General features: G+C 33.6%; 2 protein-coding genes across 6 annotated transcripts in view; one reads left to right on the top strand and one right to left on the bottom strand.

Moving 5' to 3' along the window:
* The window catches only part of LOC120635345 (modifier of mdg4-like), a 129,711-nt gene extending 125,354 nt beyond the window's left edge, over positions 1-4,357 (top strand). For 3 of the 5 annotated variants that reach the window (XM_039906324.1, XM_039906325.1, XM_039906323.1), the window contains 4 exons: positions 38-201; positions 1,375-1,499; positions 2,446-2,551; positions 3,008-4,357. In XM_039906324.1, coding sequence (XP_039762258.1) covers positions 38-201; positions 1,375-1,499; positions 2,446-2,551; positions 3,008-3,195 — 583 coding nt within the window. In that variant the 3' untranslated portion in view covers positions 3,196-4,357. The remainder of the gene's footprint in view (positions 1-37; positions 202-1,374; positions 1,500-2,445; positions 2,552-3,007) is intronic. The other 2 variants (XM_039906327.1, XM_039906326.1) reach the window with 1 other exon arrangement.
* An 8,243-nt stretch (positions 4,358-12,600) lies between these two features.
* Positions 12,601-27,663, bottom strand: part of LOC120635410 (NADH dehydrogenase [ubiquinone] 1 beta subcomplex subunit 9-like) — a 29,233-nt gene continuing 14,170 nt past the window's right edge. Inside the window, exon 3 of the mRNA XM_039906426.1 lies at positions 12,601-12,842. Coding sequence (XP_039762360.1) covers positions 12,664-12,842 — 179 coding nt within the window. The 3' untranslated portion in view covers positions 12,601-12,663. The remainder of the gene's footprint in view (positions 12,843-27,663) is intronic.

Genomic DNA, 27,663 nt, shown 5'->3' with positions numbered 1-27,663 from the left:
GATGATACGGTTTTTAATAATGCTTTAAAATACGTAGCGTTCACCCAAACAGAACAGCCCGCGAGTTCTGGCAGGCGAAAGGCCCCTCCGGCGTTTTGGAGAGGTTCCAACGTGGCGACCTGGGCATCGAAGCGGCTGCCCTTGCGCTGGGGGTGATGCCAGCTAACCTCGCAGCCTATGTCGCCGATGTGGCTGATAAAGGTAAAAAAATTGTTAAAATTAAAAAAAAAAAAATTCATTTAGTTTTTATTATATTTAATTGGCGCACCAAGCAGATGACCACGTGCATAGAGGGTATGCACAGGGTATGCAGATGATAAAATTAAAAAAGAAAAACCAAATTGTCAACCAAGTGCCAAATTTCACCAAGATCGGTTAACACAGCTCCAGTACGAGTTAGATATACTTAAGGGTAGGCTTTTTATAACCCTTACAAAGCCTATCCTTAACGTTTTTTATAACTCGTACTGGAGATTTCCTTCATTTTACATCATCTGCATACCCTGTGCATACCCTCTATGCACGCCATTGCTTGTATGATACTCTAGTCGATGCAGAGGGACCTAACGTTGTCTTAGTTGTTGTCATTACGCAATGACAACCATAAAATCAGCTGTGTTAACCGATCTTGCTGAAATTTGGCACTTGGTTGACAATTTGGTTTTTCTTTTTTAATTTTATCATCTGTTACCCTGTGCATACCCTCTATGCACGCTACTGACCACCTGTAAAAGACATTTTTGATGTGAAACATCTATAGGCGGAGTGTAAACCTGATTGTTGGCGTGGCGACGCTTCGCTACGCTATATGATCGATATCGTATTTCGTACTTGATAAAAACCGAATAAATGCGAAACGATAAATTAACTATTTTAAAAAGAAAGAAAAAACAATATTAAAATTAAACCAAAACAAATAAAATCTTACAAAGTATTTATTAGTAGAAGTAGGTTATTTTTGAAGTATGGCAAGTGATTTCACTTGCCGAACTATATACGATTGACTTATATTGGCTAGAAGCAGGGGTTAATTTGTGGAAATCCATGATATATTATGAAAATTAAGCTTAATTTGCTATACTCCGCGAACAGCAGGAGAATCTGTATGGTGTAATTTATAATTTCTTCACAACATAACATCTCTTGGGGATGCTCCGGTTTCGGAGCGAAACGTGCGTAGAGGGTACATTGCCGAGGATATGTTTGGTGTGGAGTATACACCATACAGATTCTCCTGCTGTTCGCGGAGTATAGCGAATTAAGCTAAATTTTCATAATGATTGACTTATCCTATAGTATAAAATACTTGTAGGAACTCTAAAAAATATTTGGCCCAACAACTCTGAGTTTATAGTAAGGATGTATAATTTACAGATTACGAGGTGCCAATGGACTTTGACCCCAATACAAAGGCGCGGGGGCGACACTTCGTGCCGACCAACGCCTCGACCAACGCGTCCACCGGTGGGACCACGCCCAAACAACGGAAAGTGGACAAGGTAACAATTGAAACTCGACAAGGCTTTGATGAAATTAATTCAAAATTCCAAGTTCATTTTGAATTTTATTTATTTATGAAGAGCACTAACAACATGCATATTACACGTTTTTAAATATAATATGAATGGATTAAAAAAAAAAAAAAAATTTATATTTTGAATGAATTAAATAAAGAATGAACGAATGAGTATATACACTTCACTCATATACCGATTACACACGTTCAGTAAAATTGGCAGCCACTTACGGCTTACTCTAATTTCTCTTTCTCGGGGGTAGGTCTCTCTTCAGGGCGAATCAGTCGTACTGCACTAATACCTTCAAGTCTTTTTGTCTTTAATTAGAGAGGAGAAGTTCGTCTTGCTCAGAGTGGAGTTCGAAAGACAACGGAATCGCCTAAAAAGGTTATGCGTATGCATAGATCACAGGCATAGTTAGACGACCTGTAATAAGCGAAAATAATTACACTATCGACGGACAAAGCAATGCCTAAGTAAAAGGCGTCTGATCAAAGAAGATAGGAACACATTTACTTTTTAACAATAAATTTTCAAAAGGCAACTCATTCAAACTAACATGTCTATGGTTCTTGTCTATGGTATTTTGTGTTTGTATTATCATATTTTCATTTTTGGTATGTATTTAAGGTTATTAAAAAAAAACGATAGTCTATATTTTTTTCATTTATCAAATGTCAGTTTACGATTCCCCTAAACTTTACAATCCGCCGAATTGGTGTCGTAACTTAAGACGGCGCCTAACGTCGTTCGAAGTCACATGAGACAACGTGTTTTACGAACTAGAGACCCGTGCTCTGTTGTGGGCGGGTAAAGGGTTGATGATGACAATGGATAAGTGACAAAGAGAGTGAGAGAGAGAGTTTATAAATATTAAATGTGGATGTGCAAAAAAAAAACCATTTTATTTTAATTCATATATTTTCAGGTGACTGGCAAGAAAGTTATCGTGGGCAGTTTAACAGATGAAGATCCGATACCGGCGAGTGTGATCACCACCCAGGAGAAGGCACTATCGTCACAACCCGCCTCTAGTGAGTTAACATTTTAAACTTTCACCCTTTCTGATTCAGACAATACATTGAAATTCTGTACTTTTTCGGGCGACTTCGGCCGCCTTAATTTTTGGATTTAAAATCCCGAGTCCATGTAGTACTGAAGTGTAAAGAAAATGCACCCGTATTTATATCCATATAACAACCAATTCAATGTCGTGAACATTGGTTTTTAATCAAATTTGTAAAAATCCTAATCAATTTAATAAAATATCTATTAAACTTTTATATACTTTATAAATTTAATGTAACACTATGAATTAACACACAGATATAATTTTGACGATTACTTGGAAACCATTAATTAATTAAATAAGAACTATCAGCACATTAAAGTACACACGTAAAAGTGTTTTTATATACTTTGTTTTTCTAATTTTCCATAGTAACGGTAAGTTTACAGCGTTTCGTTAATGTTAAACTATTGACTTCCAGGTGGCAAATGGCCAACAATACGGGTGGCATCACTGGACACGCTGCGGGGTACGGATCAGCCGCCGTCGCCGTCGGGTCCGCCCTCGCCCTCGCCGTCATCCTCGCCGTCGCCGTCGCCCTCGCAGCTGATGCGCACGCGCCCTGATCTCACCATCGTGGCCGCGAGGCATTCGCGTGCCGACTCGTGACACTCCCAATAGATTGCAACGTCGCTGTAATTTGAAAAGAAATAATGGCAGAGGCTGTTTGTAGCCTATAGCCTTGATATGAAATTTTAAACCTGATCTTAAGACCATTGGGCCCGCTGTTACCATCACCGTCACCCTTGCTCTCAACCTCGATTTCACCCTCGCCCTCGCCCTCGGCTTCATCCTCGCCCTCGCCAGAGTTTATTCTCGCTCTCGTCCTCGAGTTCATCCTCGCACTCGCCCTCAACTTCATCCTTGCCTTCGCCCCCGGCTTCATCCTCTAACTCGTCCTTGACTTCACCCTCGCCCTCGCCCTCGGCTTTATATACGTCCTCATCTTCATCCTAGCAATTCCTTTCAGCCACATCCTCACCCTACACCCTTACTAACACCCTAGCAGCCGGCCCGAACTCTCCTTCGAAACCACTACGCCTTCGCGGACCGATACGTGACACTTCCAATAATTTGTGACGTCACACACTCGTCCAGCCGACGACAACAATATTAAAAAAAAAACAGTTGGCTTTAGTGGTAGAATAAGTCGCGTTACTTCTGTTTGCCGAATTCGCAAAGAGCAATAAATAATTCCGCACCGCCCTCTAGTGGGGTTACAAACCACCTTTATATTATAACTGTATAATACAAAAAGCGGCATCAAAAGTAGCCAGTACTTTATCACGAAAATGGAATTAATTTTATGGTGGTTTTGAGACCACAACAAAATTAACATTATTATGTAACTTCCAGAAATGAACAAAAAAAGACATTAAATTACTGTTAATTTCATTTTACACACAACTCTCTGAAATAAATTAACATGGTATTCCAAATATAGTGCTGTCCTTTAACGCGAATAACGGTCAAAATGATGGTATCATATTCAGACCTGTTAATTTCGTGTAGCTCAGAGATTTGTGTACAGCAGAATCGTCAGCAGTAACGCTGTGAGCAAATTTCAACTCATCGCCACGCTGTTAAAGTTACTTTTTCATTAACAGTAACTACTGTTGAGTAAAATGATCGCGCTCGCATTACTCCAGAATTGACAAATTTTGATAAGAAAAAAACAAAATTAATAGTAAAATTTAATTTTAAAATAAAAAAAAGAAGAAATTAGTTTCCCCAAAAGGATTTCGTAACCAATGTAAATATTTACGATATAGCTGACCAAATTGTAATATTAAACAAATAAATTAATGTAATATTATAAAATTATATGATATATTGTGTATATTTATATTAATAATAATAATCGACGGTATATTAAAAATAAATATTGAACGCTGAACATAATATATAAAATCTCCGAATTTCGTATGATTCCTAAGTAACGAGTATTGATGCCAATTCTTTTGTACGCAATTCTTTAAGCTATAGTCTATTTGTTATATTTATATTATAATGTAAACAATCTTTTCAAAAATAGGTTACAATTTACTGTAAAATATATTTCAGAATTTTATGAAAATAATAAAAACATGAAGAAAATCTCTTATTTTTTTTTGTTTATTTTATCGCAGGTTTTTTATATTTTTAAAACATACTTAACACTAAAAAGTAAAATTATTGTTTACATATAAATTATAATTATTATTAGGAAATTTATTGTTTACATTATAAGCCAAGTTAAAAAAAATGGAATGTACACTAAATTGACAGATCTAAAAGTAGTGCTTCACAATGTCAAAAAGCACAACACTATTGTGAGAGCTGTTAATTTAGTGTAGTGATTTATGTACAACAGCACTGGCAGCATGGTTGGTCGGATAATGAATGATTAAGAAACTATATTTTTACCAAATTATTAAAATTTAATACTATATTATAATTGTATGGCGGATAGGTAATAAAGGTATGATGACTTTTTTATGTCCATTTCCTAAAATTCAATTGCAATGAGAAACTTAAATATGTATTGAAAAAGTTACAAGCGTTTAAACTTCCCTTACTCTTTCCTTGTCGATATTATCATTAAAACTCGTATAACAGCCATTTTGTTCCACTGTTTATCATTGGACATTGGAAAACACGTAACGCGTCTTAAAAAACCACGAGTATTTAACAAATAATTTAAAAATATATAAAATTATACTAATAACACTAGTACTACTAGTTACAACGGTTTACTAAGTGAAATTAATAGGACGCGTTTCATCAAGTTCGGGGCGTGTTATTAATATGTTGTCGTCTTAAGGTTTAATATGTCTTTGACTGATATTTTAGTTAATCATTTATTATGTTATAGGCAGATAAATTTACTTTGGCTGAAGGCTTCGGTCGTAGGTAGTTGCCGTTGATATCTATTCGGCGTTCAGGTACAATGTACCAGTAGGAGGTTGCGCACTGTCGACCTGTTGCAGTTAAATTAACCTAATACCCCTTCTTTTAAAACTCAAACTCGTCCATACATCTCTTGGGTACTATAAAATGAATTTGATACTGCGGAATGTACTTTGCTTTCGATGCAGACAATCGCAATCTTTAACATACTTTTACAGATATGACATTCAAATGCCAGCACACAATTTTTATTGTGACGGTATCAACGTCGTGGTCCGTCAAAGCCCTGGGTAGTGTCACAATTGCACCTACTTTAGACGCAATATACACTAGTGTAGTCAGTTTTTCACAAATCATTAAACTAAATTGACAGATGTAAAAGTAGTGTCTACAGGGTGTTAGGGTGGCCTTATTAATGGATCTCTAATTATATAAATAAATTTATTATTTAAATAGTTGAATAGATTTCATTATATGTCACGTTCTTATTAATCCCTCAACCTATATATAAATAAATTTATTATTTAAATAGTTGAATAGATTTCATTATATGTCACGTTCTTATTAATCCCTCAACCTATAAACTGAACTAAATTGACGGTAAAATTAGTGGTATCTGTTCCATTACATATATTGTGATGAGCACTACTGTTAGATTTGGCATATAAGTTTTTAAAACAAATCTTGTTATAACATGCACTACTTTTACACTTGACAATATAGTGTAGATATTTGTGTACAGTTGAATGAGCATCATTATTATAATATAGGGTGATTTCATTTTAATTTGTAAAGAGTAATATTTTTAGTATAGAGTACCTCTATGTGAAGAAAAAAATACATAAGTGTAAAAGAAAAATATATGAAAAAAATGTATGTAAACTATGTAGGCGTAATTTAAGTTTTACAGATGTGTTTCATTATTATTACTGTACTATGATATGCGTAGTTATACTATTATTATTATAATTAAATAACTATTAATATAGCGAGCGGTGAAAATATCATGACGTAAAAATTAAATTTTTAATTATTATCTTTTCTTTAAACAGTCTGTCAAAAAAAAATTTTAGATTTTACGTCATTGATATAGTTCAACTGTCGCTATAGTGAAAGTAGCTCACTCAGCACCGTTTATTTTCAGTTATTCTAATGTGAGCATTTAGTCCTGTTCTGTGGATCTCTTTTTTTACCTTTATCTCTACATCTTGGAGAAACTTTGACCTTAACCGATCTCTTGCGATCGTTTCAAATTAGAGAACGGTTAAAAACAACAGCGTTTTCTTGTCTATGAGTTTCTTATTTTTATAACCTGCCTTTTTTACATTCTGGGTTTCTGAAATGTAGTGTCAACTTAAATTGCAATGTTTGTATATTATAACATTAGTAAAAAAAAACTATTCTTTTCAATAACGTTACTAAGTTATGGATCTATAAACCGTCACTACAAGACTTATTGATAATTTGACAGTTCTATGATTTTGCCACTTTGTTTATCTTGAGAAAAGTTTTTTTCCTCCTTCACTGATAAAAAAAAATTGTTACATAATACAAATACACAAATAGTACGTAAAAACCGTACTTATTCTGCTACGAAAAATATATAAAAAAGGTTAAGTCAAAGTAATATATTTCAGCTGTTTTGGTAGTTCGCGAATCTCTTAATATCGTGTCAAATTTGAACGAGCTGTTAAATTAGTGTTCAATTTTTCAGTCCTGTCAAATTTATGTAAGACTTATGGATCTGTAAAATTGGCGTATATACGAAATAATACACCGTACAGAACACAAGTTAAAGCTGATATTTGAATGATAACACGGTCCTGAGTGATGTCCTTTATGTAGATATTATGAAATATATTGTTCCTCTCACATTTGTCCAACATAGGTTTCTTAAAGTTTATTTTTTTTATGTAATACTCACAAAGGGTATTTTATATTGATTTATTTTTGACGCGATTAAGTATTGTATAATTTGATAATATTGTTTTACTTTGGAAAATGTTATTTATATCTGCAAAACGTGGAAACACAAGTTTCACGTTATGCAGAAATAAATAACATCTTTTTAAATTAATCTACTTCACTGTACTGTGTTCTAGCTAGTAGCTCTAGTTCTTTTGAGCTTAAAAGTTTATTATAATTCAATATTCGTGTGAAAGTAGAACGAAATATTAATTGTGAAATTAATTTAATATATTATACTTTTAATATGGCTGAATTTACTTTTTAAGCTAGTGTTATTTTTTATTACGTTCATTTATTTGTTTAGGCTAAAATAAATTTTCGATTATTAGTTTTCTAACTTTGTATAGTATTATGAAATGAATTAATTTAGTTTTTTTTTACATTTATTCCGATATCGTTAAATTAAAATAACAGTTAGTTTTAGAATATAAAGTAAAAAGAGATTTGTTAACATTCTAAGTAATTTGAGGCAATCTTAATATATTTAAGTGTTCATTTTATAAAATTGTTCATAATAATATTTCTGAACGAAAGTTTAATCGTTAAATTGAAAATATACAAACCGTCCATCGATTGGTTTGATGATTTTTGCAATTCTTTTTTTTGTATATAAAATAAAAAAAAAATTATTGATTTCTCTAAAAATAGCATCGATTCAGGCGATCGAAAACTAAATCAAACTTAACTTTCTATCCTTTTCTTATTTGTGAGGAATGAATGAGATGCAACTCTAAGTTCAAGTAGATTTCAAAATAAATGAAATTATGATAAAAAAAGCGGTGATAGCCCAGTGGGTAGGAGCTCGACTTACTTTCGGGGAGCCGAATTCGAATCCCAGCACGCACTATCTAACTTTTTTTTTTAATTATGTGCGTTTATTAAGTAATTAAAATATCACTTGCTTCAACGGTGAAGGAAAACATCGTGAGGTAATCCGCACGCCTGAGATATCTCGATAATGTTCTTAAAGGTGTGTGGAGTCCTCAAATCCGCACCGGGCCAGCGTAGTTGTCTACGGACTTGAACACTTCTAATTGTGGGAGCATACCCGGGCCCTGTAGAGGGTTTGTATTGGGTTGATATAATGTTGATGATGATAAAAAAAGTTTGACTTATGAAGAAATTATTTGTTTTTACAAAAAAAAAAAAAAAAAAGTAAATTCCTTAAAAGAACTGTATTTTAAGAAAAGGGTTTACATTCACTTAGCCCTGGGAGTTCAGTTTAATTTAGTTTTGTTTCCCCCAAACCGGTGCATTGACCCACCCCATGAAATAAAAAAAGTGTATATAATAAATTATACATATAAAATAATTATGAAACACATACAATTATATTTTATACTCTGTCCAACTTCAATTGGATGTGTCGTACCAAATTTTCATTATTAAATATAATTTATTCATTAAGTTCAGTCGATTTGGGTAACTTTGACTGACTATGATGGGAAAAGTGAAATGGGCTTAATATTGAATTTTTTTTTCTCAACAAGAAAGTTCAAAAAAACTATTCATGTAAATTTTTTTTAAACAAGCAATTGTTTATGTAACTAAGAAAGCATTTTTTTTTTGTTTTATTTCTGCAGTGCATTAACAAAACGAGTTTTTTTTTATTGAATGCAGTAATAAAATCCCATTTATTTCTTCGCCCTGTAAAACAAAGTTACCCGAATTATCTGCATATATTTTTTTTTTTTTATTATTATTAATTTTTATTGTTGACTCATAGACTAATAATTGTTTATTTATTAGTAATATATTTAGCGCCGGTGGTTTTGTCTGCATACGATATTCCCAAGTGTGTAAACAATTATGTTATCTCCAATTTTTTAATAAACATGAAATAAAATGATTTTATGAATTGTTAGAAGATTTCATATCAATTGTTTACATGTTTGGAAATTTCTAATTAAACATTAAAGAAAAATGAATCAATACAGTAAGCGGTGTTTTTTTTTAAATTTTGTAAATGCTTTATTAGTTTTGAATTACGGTATTTTTAGAGCATTTCGTCACCCTCAGTCGATGTATGTCCCAGTGCTCGAACACCTTGCCAACAATGCTGCAACAATCAATTTGGGCATTTAGTTAAAAAGCTATACTTACAGTTCCAAATATAATTTTGTATTGTATAATTTGCTTGCTTGGAAAAATTATGTGTGCTAATCAAGGGTGAGACAATGTTTTAAAAATATGGAAATTCATATTTTCAGCGACTTAAATAACTACCTATCGTTTAAACGGCGGCAGAGGTTTGCAGTCTACTGTAAACTCAAAGATAATAGAAGTTTTTGCTATGTCACACGACTAAATAAATATGGCTTAGTTCCAAATTTGTGGCGGGAATTTTTTAAATAAAGAATACGATATATTAAAAAAAAATGGTACATTGATTATTGATTATGCCATATTTCTTTCCTTATCGTTTCATGCGCATAGTTTCTATGTTTCTTCATCGGCTTGTGTGAGCGAGATGGCATGACTCTTTTGTTGGTCCGCTTAAAATATACAATCAATTTACTACTATTTACTCCAAACTCTGCCTGCCATATTTACTCTAGTTGGTTCACTTTATTTGTTAGCTAATTCTTTAATCACTCTTTGTTTTTAGAATACCTATTTAAAAAAATAGGTATTCTAAAAACAAAGTATTTCGTAATTTCAATTAGTTAGTAATTTCGCAAATTCAAAAATTTTTTTATGCAAATGGGTTATCCGTTTTAATGGCCTGTCGAATTAAACATGTAGCATTCGTAATGTGTCTTAAAATAGTTTTAATTCAAAATCAAAGTTTTTGACATAAATGCGATTGAAAATTTTTTACTTTTTTAAGTCAGATTTTTTTTTATAGAAACCTACAATAATAAATTACGATTGTTATGCGAAATGTAATTTAACATTCTAGGTATAAATAACAATTTTTTTAAATAACTATTTTTTTTCACAGATAACCCAAATAGGTTTCCTTTAATTTATTATTGACTGAAAACAAAATGCCATTGCTTGGATAACATGAATGAATTGATAAAAAGATTTTATATCTCTATACTGTATTTTCTTATATTGGTTTTAAAATTAGTGACCAAGTTTATTTTTTTTTATGTCATATCTTATTAATTGTTTGCATACATTTTCGTAAATCCAGGTCTATTACTTTATTTGCAATTAAGTAACAAAATATTACTATTATCTGTTAGGCGAATTTAAAAATAAAAGATATAATCATTATAAAATTGTTTATCATTTTATTTCTTCCGCTTATAAATTACTAGCTTACCCAGCCCGCTTCGCCGGGCTAGATTTTGCTTTATATTATTGAAACAATAAACTTACATCATTAAATTTTTAATTTAAGTCTAATAAAATATTAAATCATTTATTTCTCTCCGTATTCATTCTCTTCTATTCCCTTCTCGAGCGGGTGAAGATCATTATCTACACCCATGTACACCCAACAATAGAATACCATCATAGTAAATAAAAGCTGTATTTGACAGTTTGACAGTTCAAAAATAGGAGTACTCCGATCGTCACCAAACTTTACAGGATTACTCGCCAGGTCAGTCCGGAGATTCCGTGAAAGTTTAATTGAAATCGGTCCAGCCGTTTCGGTGCCTATACGGAACATACCCCCGCACACTTTCTCTTTTATATATATGAAAGATTCCAGCTTTTTCCGCCGTCGTCTTAGAAGCTAGCTACCTGAGGCGTAGTGTGGTAAGTCTCATGTCCTTGTAACTACTACAAATAAGACAATGAAAAAGTACTAATGCCTTGTATTACTACTTTTCCGGAGAAACTTCTTCGCAAAGAACTCTTTGTACTACTAGAGTATGTTTAAAATAATTGTGTTAAAAATAATTTAGTCTGTGGTTTGTTTGTTTACCGAAATGGACGTGCCGCTAAACGGTTTTGCGTTCCAGTACGATGTCGCGAAAGGGGTATGGGTTCAGTATAGCTAATACACCCCTAACTGGTGATCCCGTTACCATTTTAGACCGCATCATCAGTTATTTGCAGTGAGACTGAAGTGAAGGGCTACCTTGTGTTGGAAAAAAGAAAATAAATAAAATAAAAAAACATAATTGCATGTACGTATATATTTATTGTTAAAATATATTTACGACTAAATAATAATGCAATTATTGTTTGACAGGTACAGTACTACCGTTGAAAGAATGCGTTCGTTCGATAGGGTTAGAGGAAAAATATCGATATAAAACATCACTTATTGAAAACTTATCAAATGCGATAAGTTTCCGCTAGATGATAGTCAAGTAAAAACATCGCTACTAAAAAAACAAACTACTTATAGAATTTTATAAATATCAAATGTTTTATGTTCTTATTTATATATATAAATCGATATCTAGTAGCTGATCATACGTTAATTATTTGAGATTATTACATTTTTTGAATATCGATTACTTTTTCACAATTCCTTGCATCCTGACTGTATTTATAAACTACTAAAAATAAATAGATAAGTATTATAATTCTGAAATAAGTGCGACATCATATATATTCGAACTATACTGTTTTAAACGTAGAACTAAACTCTTTATTTAATTTCAAAATCGCAAACTTATCTCGTTTATTGCAATAGGAATGATCTAGTGATATATATTTCAATGATAATAATTGTTATTTAAGCATTCAAATAATAATAAAATTTTAATGTAAATTCAACGAAACTCTCGGTTGATCGTCGCGCCAGAAGAATCAACGAATCCCTTATTCAGGCGAAACCAAACAGCTTACAGCACCGACGTAATGTTGCCTGCCTGGCGGTTTTTTACAGGATATACTTTGGCGAGTGTGCTCAGGAACTTCATAACCTTGTTCCTCCGGCAACATTCTTCCACAGAACAGCGAGACGCCGTGAACAGTGGCATCCTTATGTGGTTGACATAAGAACGCACGAAGCGCTTTTCATCTACGTTTCTGATACCGACTGCTAAAGTTTGGAACGCTCTTCCGGCTTCGGTGTTCCCTCTTTCATACAACTTGAATGCCTTAAAGGCAAGACTGATTAGGCATTTTCTAGGCAAGCGCGACCCAACTTAGACCGCATCATTGCTTTACATCAGGCATGTTAGTTGTCAAGCGCAAGTCTATCAAGTGTAAAAAAAAAAACTTCAAAAAGTTCATTCGAACACGACACGTAAGGTTTTATATTTTTGTAACGCATTCTTTAAAAATGACGGGCTTTATAAAGCAACTTCACATCAAAGTGCCGTCATTCCAGTGCTTTATGTATTCGCACTTGCGCGCTTCGCGCCGGTAAAAGTACTCCGGGTACTGGGCCTTCTCCAGCGGGTGCCAGTAGTCTAGGACCCAGTCCGGGGGCTCCACCACGCGGGCGTACGCTGGCCCGCCTGCAATGCCGACAGATTTCGCGACTGAAAAAAAAAAAAAGAAAACGTCATAAACGTATACGACGTTAACGAAAACGAAAATGAAAAGTTATCGTATACGAAAACGTCATCGAATACGAAAACCAAAACAAAAACGTCATCGTATCCGAAAATAAAAACGAAAACGTCATCGAAAACCAAAACGAAAACGTCGTCGTATCCGAAAATAAAAACGAAAACGTCATCGTATCCGAAAATAAAAACGAAAACGTCATCGTATGCGAAAATAAAAACTAAAACGTCATCGTCTACGTAAACGAAAACGAAAATGAAAACGTTATCGTATACGAAAACGTCATCGAATACGAGTAACAAAACGAAAACGTCATCGTCTACGTAAACGAAAACGAATATGAAAACGTTATCGTATACGAAAACGTCATCGAATACGAGAAACAAAACGAAAACTTTATCGTATGCGAAAATAAAAACAAAAACGTCATCGTATACGTAAACGTCATTGAATATGAAAACCAAAACGAAAACGTCATCGTATCCGAATATAAAAACGAAAACGTCATCAAAAAACAAAACGAAAACGTCGAATACGAGAAACAAAACGAAAACGTCCTCGTATGCGAAAATAAAAACGAAAACGTCATCGTCTACGTAACCGAAAACGAAAATGAAAACGTTATCGTATACGAAAACGTCATCGAATACGAGAAACAAAACGAAAACGTCATCGAATACGAAAACCAAAACGAAAAAGTCATCGTCTACGTAAACGAAAACGTCATCGAATACGAAAACCAAAACGAAAACGTCATCGTCTACGTAAACGGAAACGAAAATGAAAACGTTATCGTATACGAAAACGTCATCGAATACGAGTAACCAAAACGAAAACATTATCGTCTACGTAAACGAAAACGAATATGAAAACGTTATCGTATACGAAAACGTCATCGAATACGAGAAACAAAACGAAAACTTTATCGTATGCGAAAATAAAAACAAAAACGTCATCGTATACGTAAACGTCATTGAATATGAAAACCAAAACGAAAACGTCATCGTATGCGTAAATAAAAACGAAAACGTCATCGTCTACGTAAACGAAAACGAAAATGAAAACGTTATCATATACGAAAACGTCATCGAATACGACAAACAAAACGAAAACTTCATTGTCTACGTAAGCGAAAACGAAAATGAAAACGTTATCGTATACGAAAACGTCATCGAATACGAGAAACAAAACGAAAACGTCATCGTCTACGTAAACGAAAACGAAAATGAAAACGTTATCATATACGAAAACGTCATCGAATACGACAAACAAAACGAAAACTTCATTGTCTACGTAAACGAAAACGAAAATGAAAACGTCATCGTATGCGTAAATAAAAACGAATACGTTACCGTATACGTAAACGAAAACGAAATGAAAACGTTATCGTATACGAAAACGAAAACGTTATCGTATACGAAAACGTCATCGAATATGAAAACCAAAACGAAAACGTCATCGAATACGAGAAACAAAACGAAAACGTCATCGAATATGAAAACCAAAACAAAATCGTCATCGTATGCGCAAATAAAAACGAAAACGTCATCGTCTACGTAAACGAAAACGAAAATAAAATGTTATCGTATACGAAAACGTCACCGAATACGAAAATAAAAACGAATACGTTATCGTATACGTAAACGAAAACGAAAATAAAAACGAATACGTCATCGTATACGTAAACCAAAATGAAAACGTTATCGTATACGAAAAGATCATCGAATATGAAAACCAAAACGAAAACGTCATCGACTACGAGAAACAAAACGAAAACGTCATCGTCTAGTAAAACGAAAATGAAAACGTTATGGTTTACGAAAACGTCATCGAATACGAAAACCAAAACGAAAACGTCATCGTATGCGAAAATTAAAACGAAAACGTCATCGTATACGTAAACGAAAACAAAAATTAAAACGTTATCGAAAACGAAAACGTCATCGAATATGAAAACCAAAACGAAAACGTGCTCGTATGCGTAAATAAAAACGAAAACGTCATAGTCTACGTAAACGAAAAGGAAAATAAAAACGTTATCGTTTACGAAAACGTCATCAAATACGAAAACCAAAACGAAAACGTCATCGTCTACGTAAACGAAAACGAAAATGAAAACGTTATCATATACGAAAACGTCATCGAATACGACAAACAAAACGAAAACTTCATTGTCTACGTAAACGAAAACGAAAATGAAAACGTTATCGTATACGAAAACGTCATCGAATACGAGAAACAAAACGAAAACGTCATCGTCTACGTAAACGAAAACTAAAATGAAAACGTTATCGTTTACGAAAACGTCATCGAATACGAAAACCAAAACGAAAACATCATCGTCTAGTTAAACGAAAACGAAAATGAAAACGTTATCGTATACGAAAACGTCATCAAATACGAGTAACAAAACGAAAACGTCATCGTCTAGTAAAACGAAAATGAAAACGTTATGGTTTACGAAAACGTCATCGAATACGAAAACCAAAACGAAAACGTCATCGTATGCGAAAATAAAAACGAAAACGTCATCGTCTACGTAAACGAAAAGGAAAATAAAAACGTTATCGTCTACGAAAACGTCATCAAATACGAAAACCAAAACGAAAACGTCATCGTCTACGTAAACGAAAACGAAAATGAAAACGTTATCATATACGAAAACGTCATCGAATACGACAAACAAAACGAAAACTTCATTGTCTACGAAAGCGAAATCGAAAATGAAAACGTTATCGTATACGAAAACGTCATCGAATACGAGAAACAAAACGAAAACGTCATCGTATGCGAAAATAAAAACGAAAACGTCATCGTATACGTAAACGAAAACGAAAATGAATAAGTTATCGAAAACGAAAACGTCATCGAATATGAAAACCAAAACGAAAACGTGCTCGTATGCGTAAATAAAAACGAAAACGTCATCGTCTACGTAAACGAAAACGAAAATGAAAACGTTATCGTTTACGAAAACGTCATCGAATACGAAAACCAAAACGTAAACGTCATCGTCTACGTAAACGAAAACGAAAATGGAAAGGTTATTGTATACGAAAACGTCATCGAATAAGGAAAACAAAACGAAAACGTCATCGTATGCGAAAATAAAAACGAAAACGTCATCGTATACGTAAACGAAAACGAAAATGAAAACGTTATCGTATACGAAAACGTCATCGAATACGAGAAACAAAACGAAAACGTCATCGTATGCGAAAATAAAAACGAAAACGTCATCGTATACGTAAACGAAAACGAAAATGAAAACGTTATCGTATACTAAAACGTCATCGAATACGAGAACAAAACGAAAACGTCATCGTCTACGTAAACGAAAACGAAAATGAAAACGTTATCGTATACGAAAACGTCATCGAATACGAGAAACAAAACGAAAACGTCATCGTATGCGAAAATAAAAACGAAAACGTCATCGTATACGTTAACGAAAACGAAAATGAATACGTTATCGAAAACGAAAACGTCATCGAATATGAAAACCAAAACGAAAACGTGCTCGTATGCGTAAATAAAAACGAAAACGTAATCGTAACGAGAAACAAAACGTAAACGTCATCGAATACGAGAAACAAAACGAAAACGTCATCGTCTACGTAAACGAAAACGAAAATGAAAACGTTATCGTATACAAAAACGTCATCGAATACGAAAACCAAAACGAAAACATCATCGTCTAGTTAAACGAAAACGAAAATGAAAACGTTATCGTATACGAAAACGTCATCAAATACGAGTAACAAAACGAAAACGTCATCGTCTAGTAAAACGAAAATGAAAACGTTATGGTTTACGAAAACGTCATCGAATACGAAAACCAAAACGAAAACGTCATCGTATGCGAAAATAAAAACGAAAACGTCATCGTCTACGTAAACGAAAAGGAAAATAAAAACGTTATCGTCTACGAAAACGTCATCAAATACGAAAACCAAAACGAAAACGTCATCGTCTACGTAAACGAAAACGAAAATGAAAACGTTATCATATACGAAAACGTCATCGAATACGACAAACAAAACGAAAACTTCATTGTCTACGAAAGCGAAATCGAAAATGAAAACGTTATCGTATACGAAAACGTCATCGAATACGAGAAACAAAACGAAAACGTCATCGTATGCGAAAATAAAAACGAAAACGTCATCGTATACGTAAACGAAAACGAAAATGAATAAGTTATCGAAAACGAAAACGTCATCGAATATGAAAACCAAAACGAAAACGTGCTCGTATGCGTAAATAAAAACGAAAACGTCATCGTCTACGTAAACGAAAACGAAAATGAAAACGTTATCGTTTACGAAAACGTCATCGAATACGAAAACCAAAACGTAAACGTCATCGTCTACGTAAACGAAAACGAAAATGGAAAGGTTATTGTATACGAAAACGTCATCGAATAAGGAAAACAAAACGAAAACGTCATCGTATGCGAAAATAAAAACGAAAACGTCATCGTATACGTAAACGAAAACGAAAATGAAAACGTTATCGTATACGAAAACGTCATCGAATACGAGAAACAAAACGAAAACGTCATCGTATGCGAAAATAAAAACGAAAACGTCATCGTATACGTAAACGAAAACGAAAATGAAAACGTTATCGTATACTAAAACGTCATCGAATACGAGAACAAAACGAAAACGTCATCGTCTACGTAAACGAAAACGAAAATGAAAACGTTATCGTATACGAAAACGTCATCGAATACGAGAAACAAAACGAAAACGTCATCGTATGCGAAAATAAAAACGAAAACGTCATCGTATACGTTAACGAAAACGAAAATGAATACGTTATCGAAAACGAAAACGACATCGAATATGAAAACCAAAACGAAAACGTGCTCGTATGCGTAAATAAAAACGAAAACGTAATCGTAACGAGAAACAAAACGTAAACGTCATCGAATACGAGAAACAAAACGAAAACGTCATCGTCTACGTAAACGAAAACGAAAATGAAAACGTTATCGTATACAAAAACGTCATCGAATACGAAAACCAAAACGAAAACATCATCGTCTAGTTAAACGAAAACGAAAATGAAAACGTTATCGTATACGAAAACGTCATCGAATAGGAGTAACAAAACGAAAACGTCATCGTCTACGTAAACGAAAACGAAAACGTCATCGTCTAGTTAAACGAAAACGAAAATAAAAACGTTATCGTATACTAAACGAAAACGAAAATAAAAACGTTATCGTATACGAAAACGTCATCGAATACGAGAAACACAACGAAAACGTCATCGTATGCGAAAATAAAAACGAAAACGTCATCGTATACGAGAAAAAAAACGAAAACGTCATCGTCTACGTAAACGGTAACGAAAATGAAAACTTTATCGTATACGAAAACGTCATCGAATACGAGAAACAAAACGAAAACTTCATCGTATGCGAAAATAAAAACGAAAACGTCATCGTAAACGAAAACGTCATCGAATATTAAAACCAAAACGAAAACGTCATCGTATGCGTACATAAAAACGAAACGTCATCGTCTACGTAAACAAAAACGAAAATGTAAACGTTATCGTATACGAAAATGGCATCGAAAATGAAAACTAAAACGAAAACGTCATCGTATGCGTAAATAAACACGAATACGTTACTGTATACGTAAACGAAAACGAAAATGAAAACGTTATCGTTTACGAAAACGTCATCGAATACGAAAACCAAAACGAAAACGTCATCATCTACGTAAACGAAAACGAAAATGAAAACGTTATCGTATACGAAAACGTCATCGAATACGAGAAACAAAACGAAAACGTCATCGTATGCGAAAATAAAAACAAAAACGTCATCGTATATGTGAACGAAAATGAAAATGAAAACGTTATCGTAAACGAAATCGTCATCGAATATGAAAACCAAAACGAAAACGTGCTCGTATGCGTAAATAAAAACGAAAACGTCATCGTCTACGTAAACGAAAACGAAAATGAAAACGTTATCGTTGACGAAAACGTCATCGAATACGAAAACCAAAACGTAAACGTCATCGTCTACGTAAACGAAAACGAAAATGAAAAGGTTATCGTTTACGAAAACGTCATCGAATACGAGAAACAAAACGAAAACGTCATCGTATACGTAAACGAAAACGAAAATGAAAAAACCAAAACGAAAACGTCATCGTATGCGAAAATAAAAACTATAACGTCATCGTATACGTAAACGAAAACGATAATGAAAACGTTATCGTATACGAAAACGTCATCGAATACGAAAACCAAAACGAAAACGTCATCGTCTACGTAAACGAAAACGTAATCGAATACGAGAAACAAAACGTAAACGTCATCGAATACGAGAAACAAAACGAAAACGTCATCGAATATGAAAACCAAAACGAAAATGTCATCGTGTGCGAAAATAAAAACGAAAACGTCATCGTATACGTAAAAGAAAACGAAAATGAAAACGTTATCGTATACGAAAACGTCATCGAATACGAGAAACAAACGAAAACGACAACGAATACGAGAAACAAAACGAAAACGTCATCGAATATGCAAACCAAAACGAAAACGCCATAGTATGAGAAAATAAAAACGAAAATGAAAACGTTATCGTATACGAAAACGTCATCGAATACGAAAACCAAAACGAAAACATCATCGTCTACGTAAACGAAAACGAAAATGAAAACGTTATCGTATACGAAAACGTTATCGAATACGAGAAAAAAAACGAAAACGACATCGTCTACGTAAACGAAAACGAAAATGAAAACGTTATCGTATACGAAAACGTCATCGAATACGAGAAACAAAACGAAAACTTCATCGAATACGAAAAACAAAACGAAAACGTCATCGAATACGAGAAACAAAACGTTAACGTCATCGAATACGAGAAACAAAACGAAAACGTCATCAAATATGCAAACCAAAACGAAAACGTCATCGTATGCGAAAACCAAAACGAAAACGTCATCGTATGCGAAAATAAAAACCAAAACGTCATCGTATACGTGAACAAAAATAAAAATGTTATCGTATACGAAAACGTCATCGAATACGAAAACCAAAACGAAAACGTCATCGTCTAGTTAAACGAAAACGAAAATGAAAACGTTATGGTTTACGAAAACGTCATCGAATACGAAAACCAAAACGAAAACGTCATCGTATGCGAAAATAAAAACGAAAACGTCATCGTATACGTAAACGAAAACGAAAATGAAAACGTTATCGAAAACGAAAAAGTCATCGAATATGAAAACCAAAACGAAAACGTGCTCGTATGCGTCAATAAAAACGAAAACGTCATCGTCTACGTAAACGAAAACAAAAATGAAAACGTTATCGAAAACGAAAAAGTCATAGAATATGAAAACCAAAACGAAAACGTGCTCGTATGCGTAAATAAAAACGAAAACGTCATAGTCTACGTAAACGAAAAGGAAAATAAAAACGTTATCGTTTACGAAAACGTCATCAAATACGAAAACCAAAACGAAAACGTCATCGTCTACGTAAACGAAAACGAAAATGAAAACGTTATCATATACGAAAACGTCATCGAATACGACAAACAAAACGAAAACTTCATTGTCTACGTAAACGAAAACGAAAATGAAAACGTTATCGTATACGAAAACGTCATCGAATACGAGAAACAAAACGAAAACGTCATTGTCTACATAAACGAAAACGAAAATGAAAACGTTATCGTATACGAAAACGTCATCGAATACGAGAAACAAAACGAAAACGTCATCGTATGCGAAAATAAAAACGAAAACGTCATCGTATACGTAAACGAAAACGAAAATGAAAACGTTATCGAAAACGAAAACGTCATCGAATATGAAAACCAAAACGAAAACGTGCTCGTATGCGTAAATAAAAACGAAAACGTCATAGTCTACGTAAACGAAAAGGAAAATAAAAACGTTATCGTTTACGAAAACGTCATCAAATACGAAAACCAAAACGAAAACGTCATCGTCTACGTAAACGAAAACGAAAATGAAAACGTTATCATATACGAAAACGTCATCGAATACGACAAACAAAACGAAAACTTCATTGTCTACGTAAACGAAAACGAAAATGAAAACGTTATCGTATACGAAAACGTCATCGAATACGAGAAACAAAACGAAAACGTCATTGTCTACATAAACGAAAACGAAAATGAAAACGTTATCGTATACGAAAACGTCATCGAATACGAGAAACAAAACGAAAACGTCATCGTATGCGAAAATAAAAACGAAAACGTCATCGTATACGTAAACGAAAACGAAATGAAAACGTTATCGTATACGAAAACGAAAACGTTATCGTATACGAAAACGTCATCGAATATGAAAACCAAAACGAAAACGTCATCGAATACGAGAAACAAAACGAAAACGTCATTGAATATGAAAACCAAAACGAAAACGTCATCGTATGCGTAAATAAAAACGAAAACGTCATCGTCTACGTTAACAAAAACGAAAATGAAAACGTTATCGTATACGAAAATGGCATCGAATATGAAAACTTAAACGAAAACGTGTTCCTATGCGTAAATAAAAACGAAAACGTCATCGTCTACGTAAACGAAAACGAAAATGAATACTTTATCGTATACGAAAACGCAAATGTTATCGTATACGAAAACTAAAACGAAAACGACATCGAATACGAGAAACAAAACGAAAACGTCATCGAATACGAGAAACAAAACGAAAACGTCATCGAATACGAAAACCAAAACGAAAACGACATCGAATACGAGAAACAAAACGAAAACATCATCGTATGCGAAAATAAAAACGAAAACGTCATCGTATACTTAAACGAAAACGAAAATGAAAACGTTATCGTTTACGAAAACGTCATCGAATACGAGAAACAAAACGAAAACGTCATCGTATACGTAAACGAAAACGAAAACGAAAACGTTATCGTATACGAAAACGTCATCGAATACGAGAAACAAAACGAAAACGTCATCGTCTACGTAAACGAAAACGAAAATGAAAACGTTATCGTAAACGAAAACGTCATCGAATATGAAAACCAAAACGAAAACGTGCTCGTATGCGTAAATAAAAACGAAAACGTCATCGTCTACGTAAACGAAAACGAAAATGAAAACGTTATCGTTTACGAAAACGTCATCGAATACGAAAACCAAAACGTAAACGTCATCGTCTACGTAAACGAAAACGAAAATGAAAAGGTTATTGTATACGAAAACGTCATCGAATACGAGAAACAAAACGAAAACGTCATCGTATGCGAAAATAAAAACGAAAACGTCATCGTATACGTAAACGAAAACGAAAATGAAAACGTTATCGTATACGAAAACGTCATCGAATACGAGAAACAAAACGAAAACGTCATCGTTTGCGAAAATAAAAACGAAAACGTCATCGTATATATTCGTTTTTATTTACTCATAGGAACACGTTTTCGTTTAAGTTTTCATATTCGATGCCATTTTCGTATACGATAACGTTTTCATTTTCGTTTTTGTTTACGTAGACGATGACGTTTTCGTTTTTATTTACGCATACGATGACGTTTTCGTTTTGGTTTTCATATTCGATGACGTTTTCGTTTACGATGACGTTTTCGTTTTTATTTTCGCATACGATGAAGTTTTCGTTTTGTTTCTCGTATTCGATGACGTTTTCGTATACGATAAAGTTTTCATTTTCGTTTCCGTTTACGTAGACGATGACGTTTTCGTTTTTTGTTCTCGTATTCGATGACGTTTTCGTTTACGATTACGTTTTCATTTTCGTTTTCGTTTACGTATACGATGACGTTTTCGTTTTTATTTTCGCATACGATGACGTTTTCGTTTTGTTTCTCGTATTCGATGACGTTTACGTATACGATAACGTTTTTATTTTCGTTTTCGTTTAACTAGACGATGACGTTTTCGTTTTTGTTTACGTAGACGATGACGTTTTCGTTTTGTTTCTCGTATTCGATGACGTTTTCGTATACGATAACGTTTTCATATTCGTTTTCGTTTACGTAGACGATGACGTTTTCGTTTTGTTACTCCTATTCGATGACGTTTTCGTATACGATAACGTTTTTATTTTCGTTTTCGTTTAACTAGACGAATACGAGAAACATAACGAAAACGTCATCGAATACGAGAAACAAAACGAAAACGTCATCGAATACGAGAAACAAAACGAAAACGTTATCGAATACGAGAAAAAAAACGAAAACGACATCGTCTACGTAAACGAAAACGAAAATGAAAACGTTATCGTATACGAAAACGTCATCGAATACGAGAAACAAAACGAAAACTTCATCGTATACGTAAACGAAAACGAAAACGAAAACGTTATCGTATACGAAAACGTCATCGAATACGAGAAACAAAACGAAAACGACAACGAATACGAGAAACAAAACGAAAACGTCATCGAATATGCAAACCAAAACGAAAACGTCATCGTATGCGAAAATAAAAACGAAAACGTCATCGAATACGAAAACCAAAACGAAAACGTCATTATCTAGTTAAACGAAAACGAAAATGAAAACGTTATCGTATACGAAAACGTCATCGAATACGAGAAACAAAACGAAAACGTCATCATCTACGTAAACGAAAACGAAAATGAAAACGTTATCGTATACGAAAACGTCATCGAATACGAGAAACAAAACGAAAACGTCATCGTATGCGAAAATAAAAACAAAAACGTCATCGTCGACGTAAACGACAACGAAAATGAAAACGTTATCGTATACGAAAACGTCATCGAATACGAAAACCAAAACTAAAACGTCATCGAATACGAAAACCAAAACGAAAACGTCATCGAATACGAAAACCAAAACGAAAACGTCATTATCTAGTTAAACGAAAACGAAAATGAAAACGTTATCGTATACGAAAACGTCATCGAATACGAGAAACAAAACGAAAACGTCATCATCTACGTAAACGAAAACGAAAATGAAAACGTTATCGTATACGAAAACGTCATCGAATACGAGAAACAAAACGAAAACGTCATCGTATGCGAAAATAAAAACAAAAACGTCATCGTATATGTGAACGAAAATGAAAATGAAAACGTTATCGTAAACGAAATCGTCATCGAATATGAAAACCAAAACGAAAACGTGCTCGTATGCGTAAATAAAAACGAAAACGTCATCGTCTACGTAAACGAAAACGAAAATGAAAACGTTATCGTTGACGAAAACGTCATCGAATACGAAAACCAAAACGTAAACGTCATCGTCTACGTAAACGAAAACGAAAATGAAAAGGTTATCGTTTACGAAAACGTCATCGAATACGAGAAACAAAACGAAAACGTCATCGTATACGTAAACGAAAACGAAAATGAAAAAACCAAAACGAAAACGTCATCGTATGCGAAAATAAAAACTATAACGTCATCGTATACGTAAACGAAAACGATAATGAAAACGTTATCGTATACGAAAACGTCATCGAATACGAAAACCAAAACGAAAACGTCATCGTCTACGTAAACGAAAACGTAATCGAATACGAGAAACAAAACGTAAACGTCATCGAATACGAGAAACAAAACGAAAACGTCATCGAATATGAAAACCAAAACGAAAATGTCATCGTGTGCGAAAATAAAAACGAAAACGTCATCGTATACGTAAACGAAAACGAAAATGAAAACGTTATCGTATACGAAAACGTCATCGAATACGAGAAACAAACGAAAACGACAACGAATACGAGAAACAAAACGAAAACGTCATCGAATATGCAAACCAAAACGAAAACGCCATAGTATGAGAAAATAAAAACGAAAATGAAAACGTTATCGTATACGAAAACGTCATCGAATACGAAAACCAAAACGAAAACATCATCGTCTAGTTAAACGAAAACGAAAATGAAAACGTTATCGTATACGAAAACGTTATCGAATACGAGAAACAAAACGAAAACGACATGGTCTACGAAAACGAAAACGAAAATGAAAACGTTATCTTATACGAAAACGTCATCGAATACGAGAAACAAAACGAAAACTTCATCGTATGCGAAAATAAAAACGAAAACGTCATCGTAAACGAAAACGTCATTGAATATGAAAACCAAAACGAAAACGTCATCGTATGCGTAAATAAAAACGAAAACGTCATCGTCTACGTAAACGAAAACGAAAATGAAAACGTTATCGTATACGAAAACGTTATCGAATACGAGAAAAAAAAACGAAAACGACATCGTCTACGTAAACGAAAACGAAAATGAAAACGTTATCGTATACGAAAACGTCATCGAATACGAGAAACAAAACGAAAACTTCATCGAATACGAAAAACAAAACGAAAACGTCATCGAATACGAGAAACAAAACGTTAACGTCATCGAATACGAGAAACAAAACGAAAACGTCATCAAATATGCAAACCAAAACGAAAACGTCATCGTATGCGAAAACCAAAACGAAAACGACATCGTATGCGAAAATAAAAACCAAAACGTCATCGTATACGTGAACAAAAATAAAAATGTTATCGTATACGAAAACGTCATCGAATACGAAAACCAAAACGAAAACGTCATCGTCTAGTTAAACGAAAACGAAAATGAAAACGTTATGGTTTACGAAAACGTCATCGAATACGAAAACCAAAACGAAAATGTCATCGTGTGCGAAAATAAAAACGAAAACGTCATCGTATACGTAAACGAAAACGAAAATGAAAACGTTATCGTATACGAAAACGTCATCGAATACGAGAAACAAACGAAAACGACAACGAATACGAGAAACAAAACGAAAACGTCATCGAATATGCAAACCAAAACGAAAACGCCATAGTATGAGAAAATAAAAACGAAAATGAAAACGTTATCGTATACGAAAACGTCATCGAATACGAAAACCAAAACGAAAACATCATCGTCTAGTTAAACGAAAACGAAAATGAAAACGTTATCGTATACGAAAACGTTATCGAATACGAGAAACAAAACGAAAACGACATGGTCTACGAAAACGAAAACGAAAATGAAAACGTTATCTTATACGAAAACGTCATCGAATACGAGAAACAAAACGAAAACTTCATCGTATGCGAAAATAAAAACGAAAACGTCATCGTAAACGAAAACGTCATTGAATATGAAAACCAAAACGAAAACGTCATCGTATGCGTAAATAAAAACGAAAACGTCATCGTCTACGTAAACGAAAACGAAAATGAAAACGTTATCGTATACGAAAACGTTATCGAATACGAGAAAAAAAACGAAAACGACATCGTCTACGTAAACGAAAACGAAAATGAAAACGTTATCGTATACGAAAACGTCATCGAATACGAGAAACAAAACGAAAACTTCATCGAATACGAAAAACAAAACGAAAACGTCATCGAATACGAAAAACAAAACGTTAACGTCATCGAATACGAGAAACAAAACGAAAACGTCATCAAATATGCAAACCAAAACGAAAACGTCATCGTATGCGAAAACCAAAACGAAAACGACATCGTATGCGAAAATAAAAACCAAAACGTCATCGTATACGTGAACAAAAATAAAAATGTTATCGTATACGAAAACGTCATCGAATACGAAAACCAAAACGAAAACGTCATCGTCTAGTTAAACGAAAACGAAAATGAAAACGTTATGGTTTACGAAAACGTCATCGAATACGAAAACCAAAACGAAAACGTCATCGTATGCGAAAATAAAAACGAAAACGTCATCGTATACGTAAACGAAAACGAAAATGAAAACGTTATCGAAAACGAAAAAGTCATCGAATATGAAAACCAAAACGAAAACGTGCTCGTATGCGTCAATAAAAACGAAAACGTCATCGTCTACGTAAACGAAAACAAAAATGAAAACGTTATCGAAAACGAAAAAGTCATAGAATATGAAAACCAAAACGAAAACGTGCTCGTCGACGTAAACGAAAACGAAAATGAAAACGTTATCATATACGAAAACGTCATCGAATACGACAAACAAAACGAAAACGTCATTGTCTACGTAAACGAAAACGAAAATAAAAACGAATACGTCATCGTATACGTAAACCAAAATGAAAAAGTAATCGTAAACGAAAACGTCATCGAATACGAGAAACAAAACGAAAACGTCATCACATGCGAAAACCAAAGCGAAAAGGTCATCGTCTACGTAACCGAAAACGAAAATCAAAACGTTATCGTATACGAAAACGTCATCGAATACGAGAAACAAAACGAAAACGTCATCGAATATGAAAACGAAAACGAAAACGTCATCGAATACGAAAACGAAATCGTCATCGAATACGAGAAACAAAACGAAAACATCATCGTATGCGAAAATAAAAACGTAAACGTCATTGTATACGTAAACGAAAACGAAATGAAAACGTTATCGTATACGAAAACGAAAACGTTATCGTATACGAAAACGTCATCGAATATGAAAACCAAAACGAAAACGTCATCGAATACGAGAAACAAAACGAAAACGTCATCGAATATGAAAACCAAAACAAAATCGTCATCGTATGCGCAAATAAAAACGAAAACGTCATCGTCTACGTAAACGAAAACGAAAATAAAATGTTATCGTATACGAAAACGTCACCGAATACGAAAATAAAAACGAATACGTTATCGTATACGTAAACGAAAACGAAAATAAAAACGAATACGTCATCGTATACGTAAACCAAAATGAAAACGTTATCGTAAACGAAAAGATCATCGAATATGAAAACCAAAACGAAAACGTCATCGACTACGAGAAACAAA

The sequence above is a fragment of the Pararge aegeria genome, chromosome 26 (genome assembly GCF_905163445.1).
Source record: "Pararge aegeria chromosome 26, ilParAegt1.1, whole genome shotgun sequence".
Classification (NCBI taxonomy): Eukaryota; Metazoa; Arthropoda; class Insecta; order Lepidoptera; family Nymphalidae; genus Pararge; species Pararge aegeria.
This window is presented reverse-complemented; position numbering and strand designations above follow the sequence as displayed.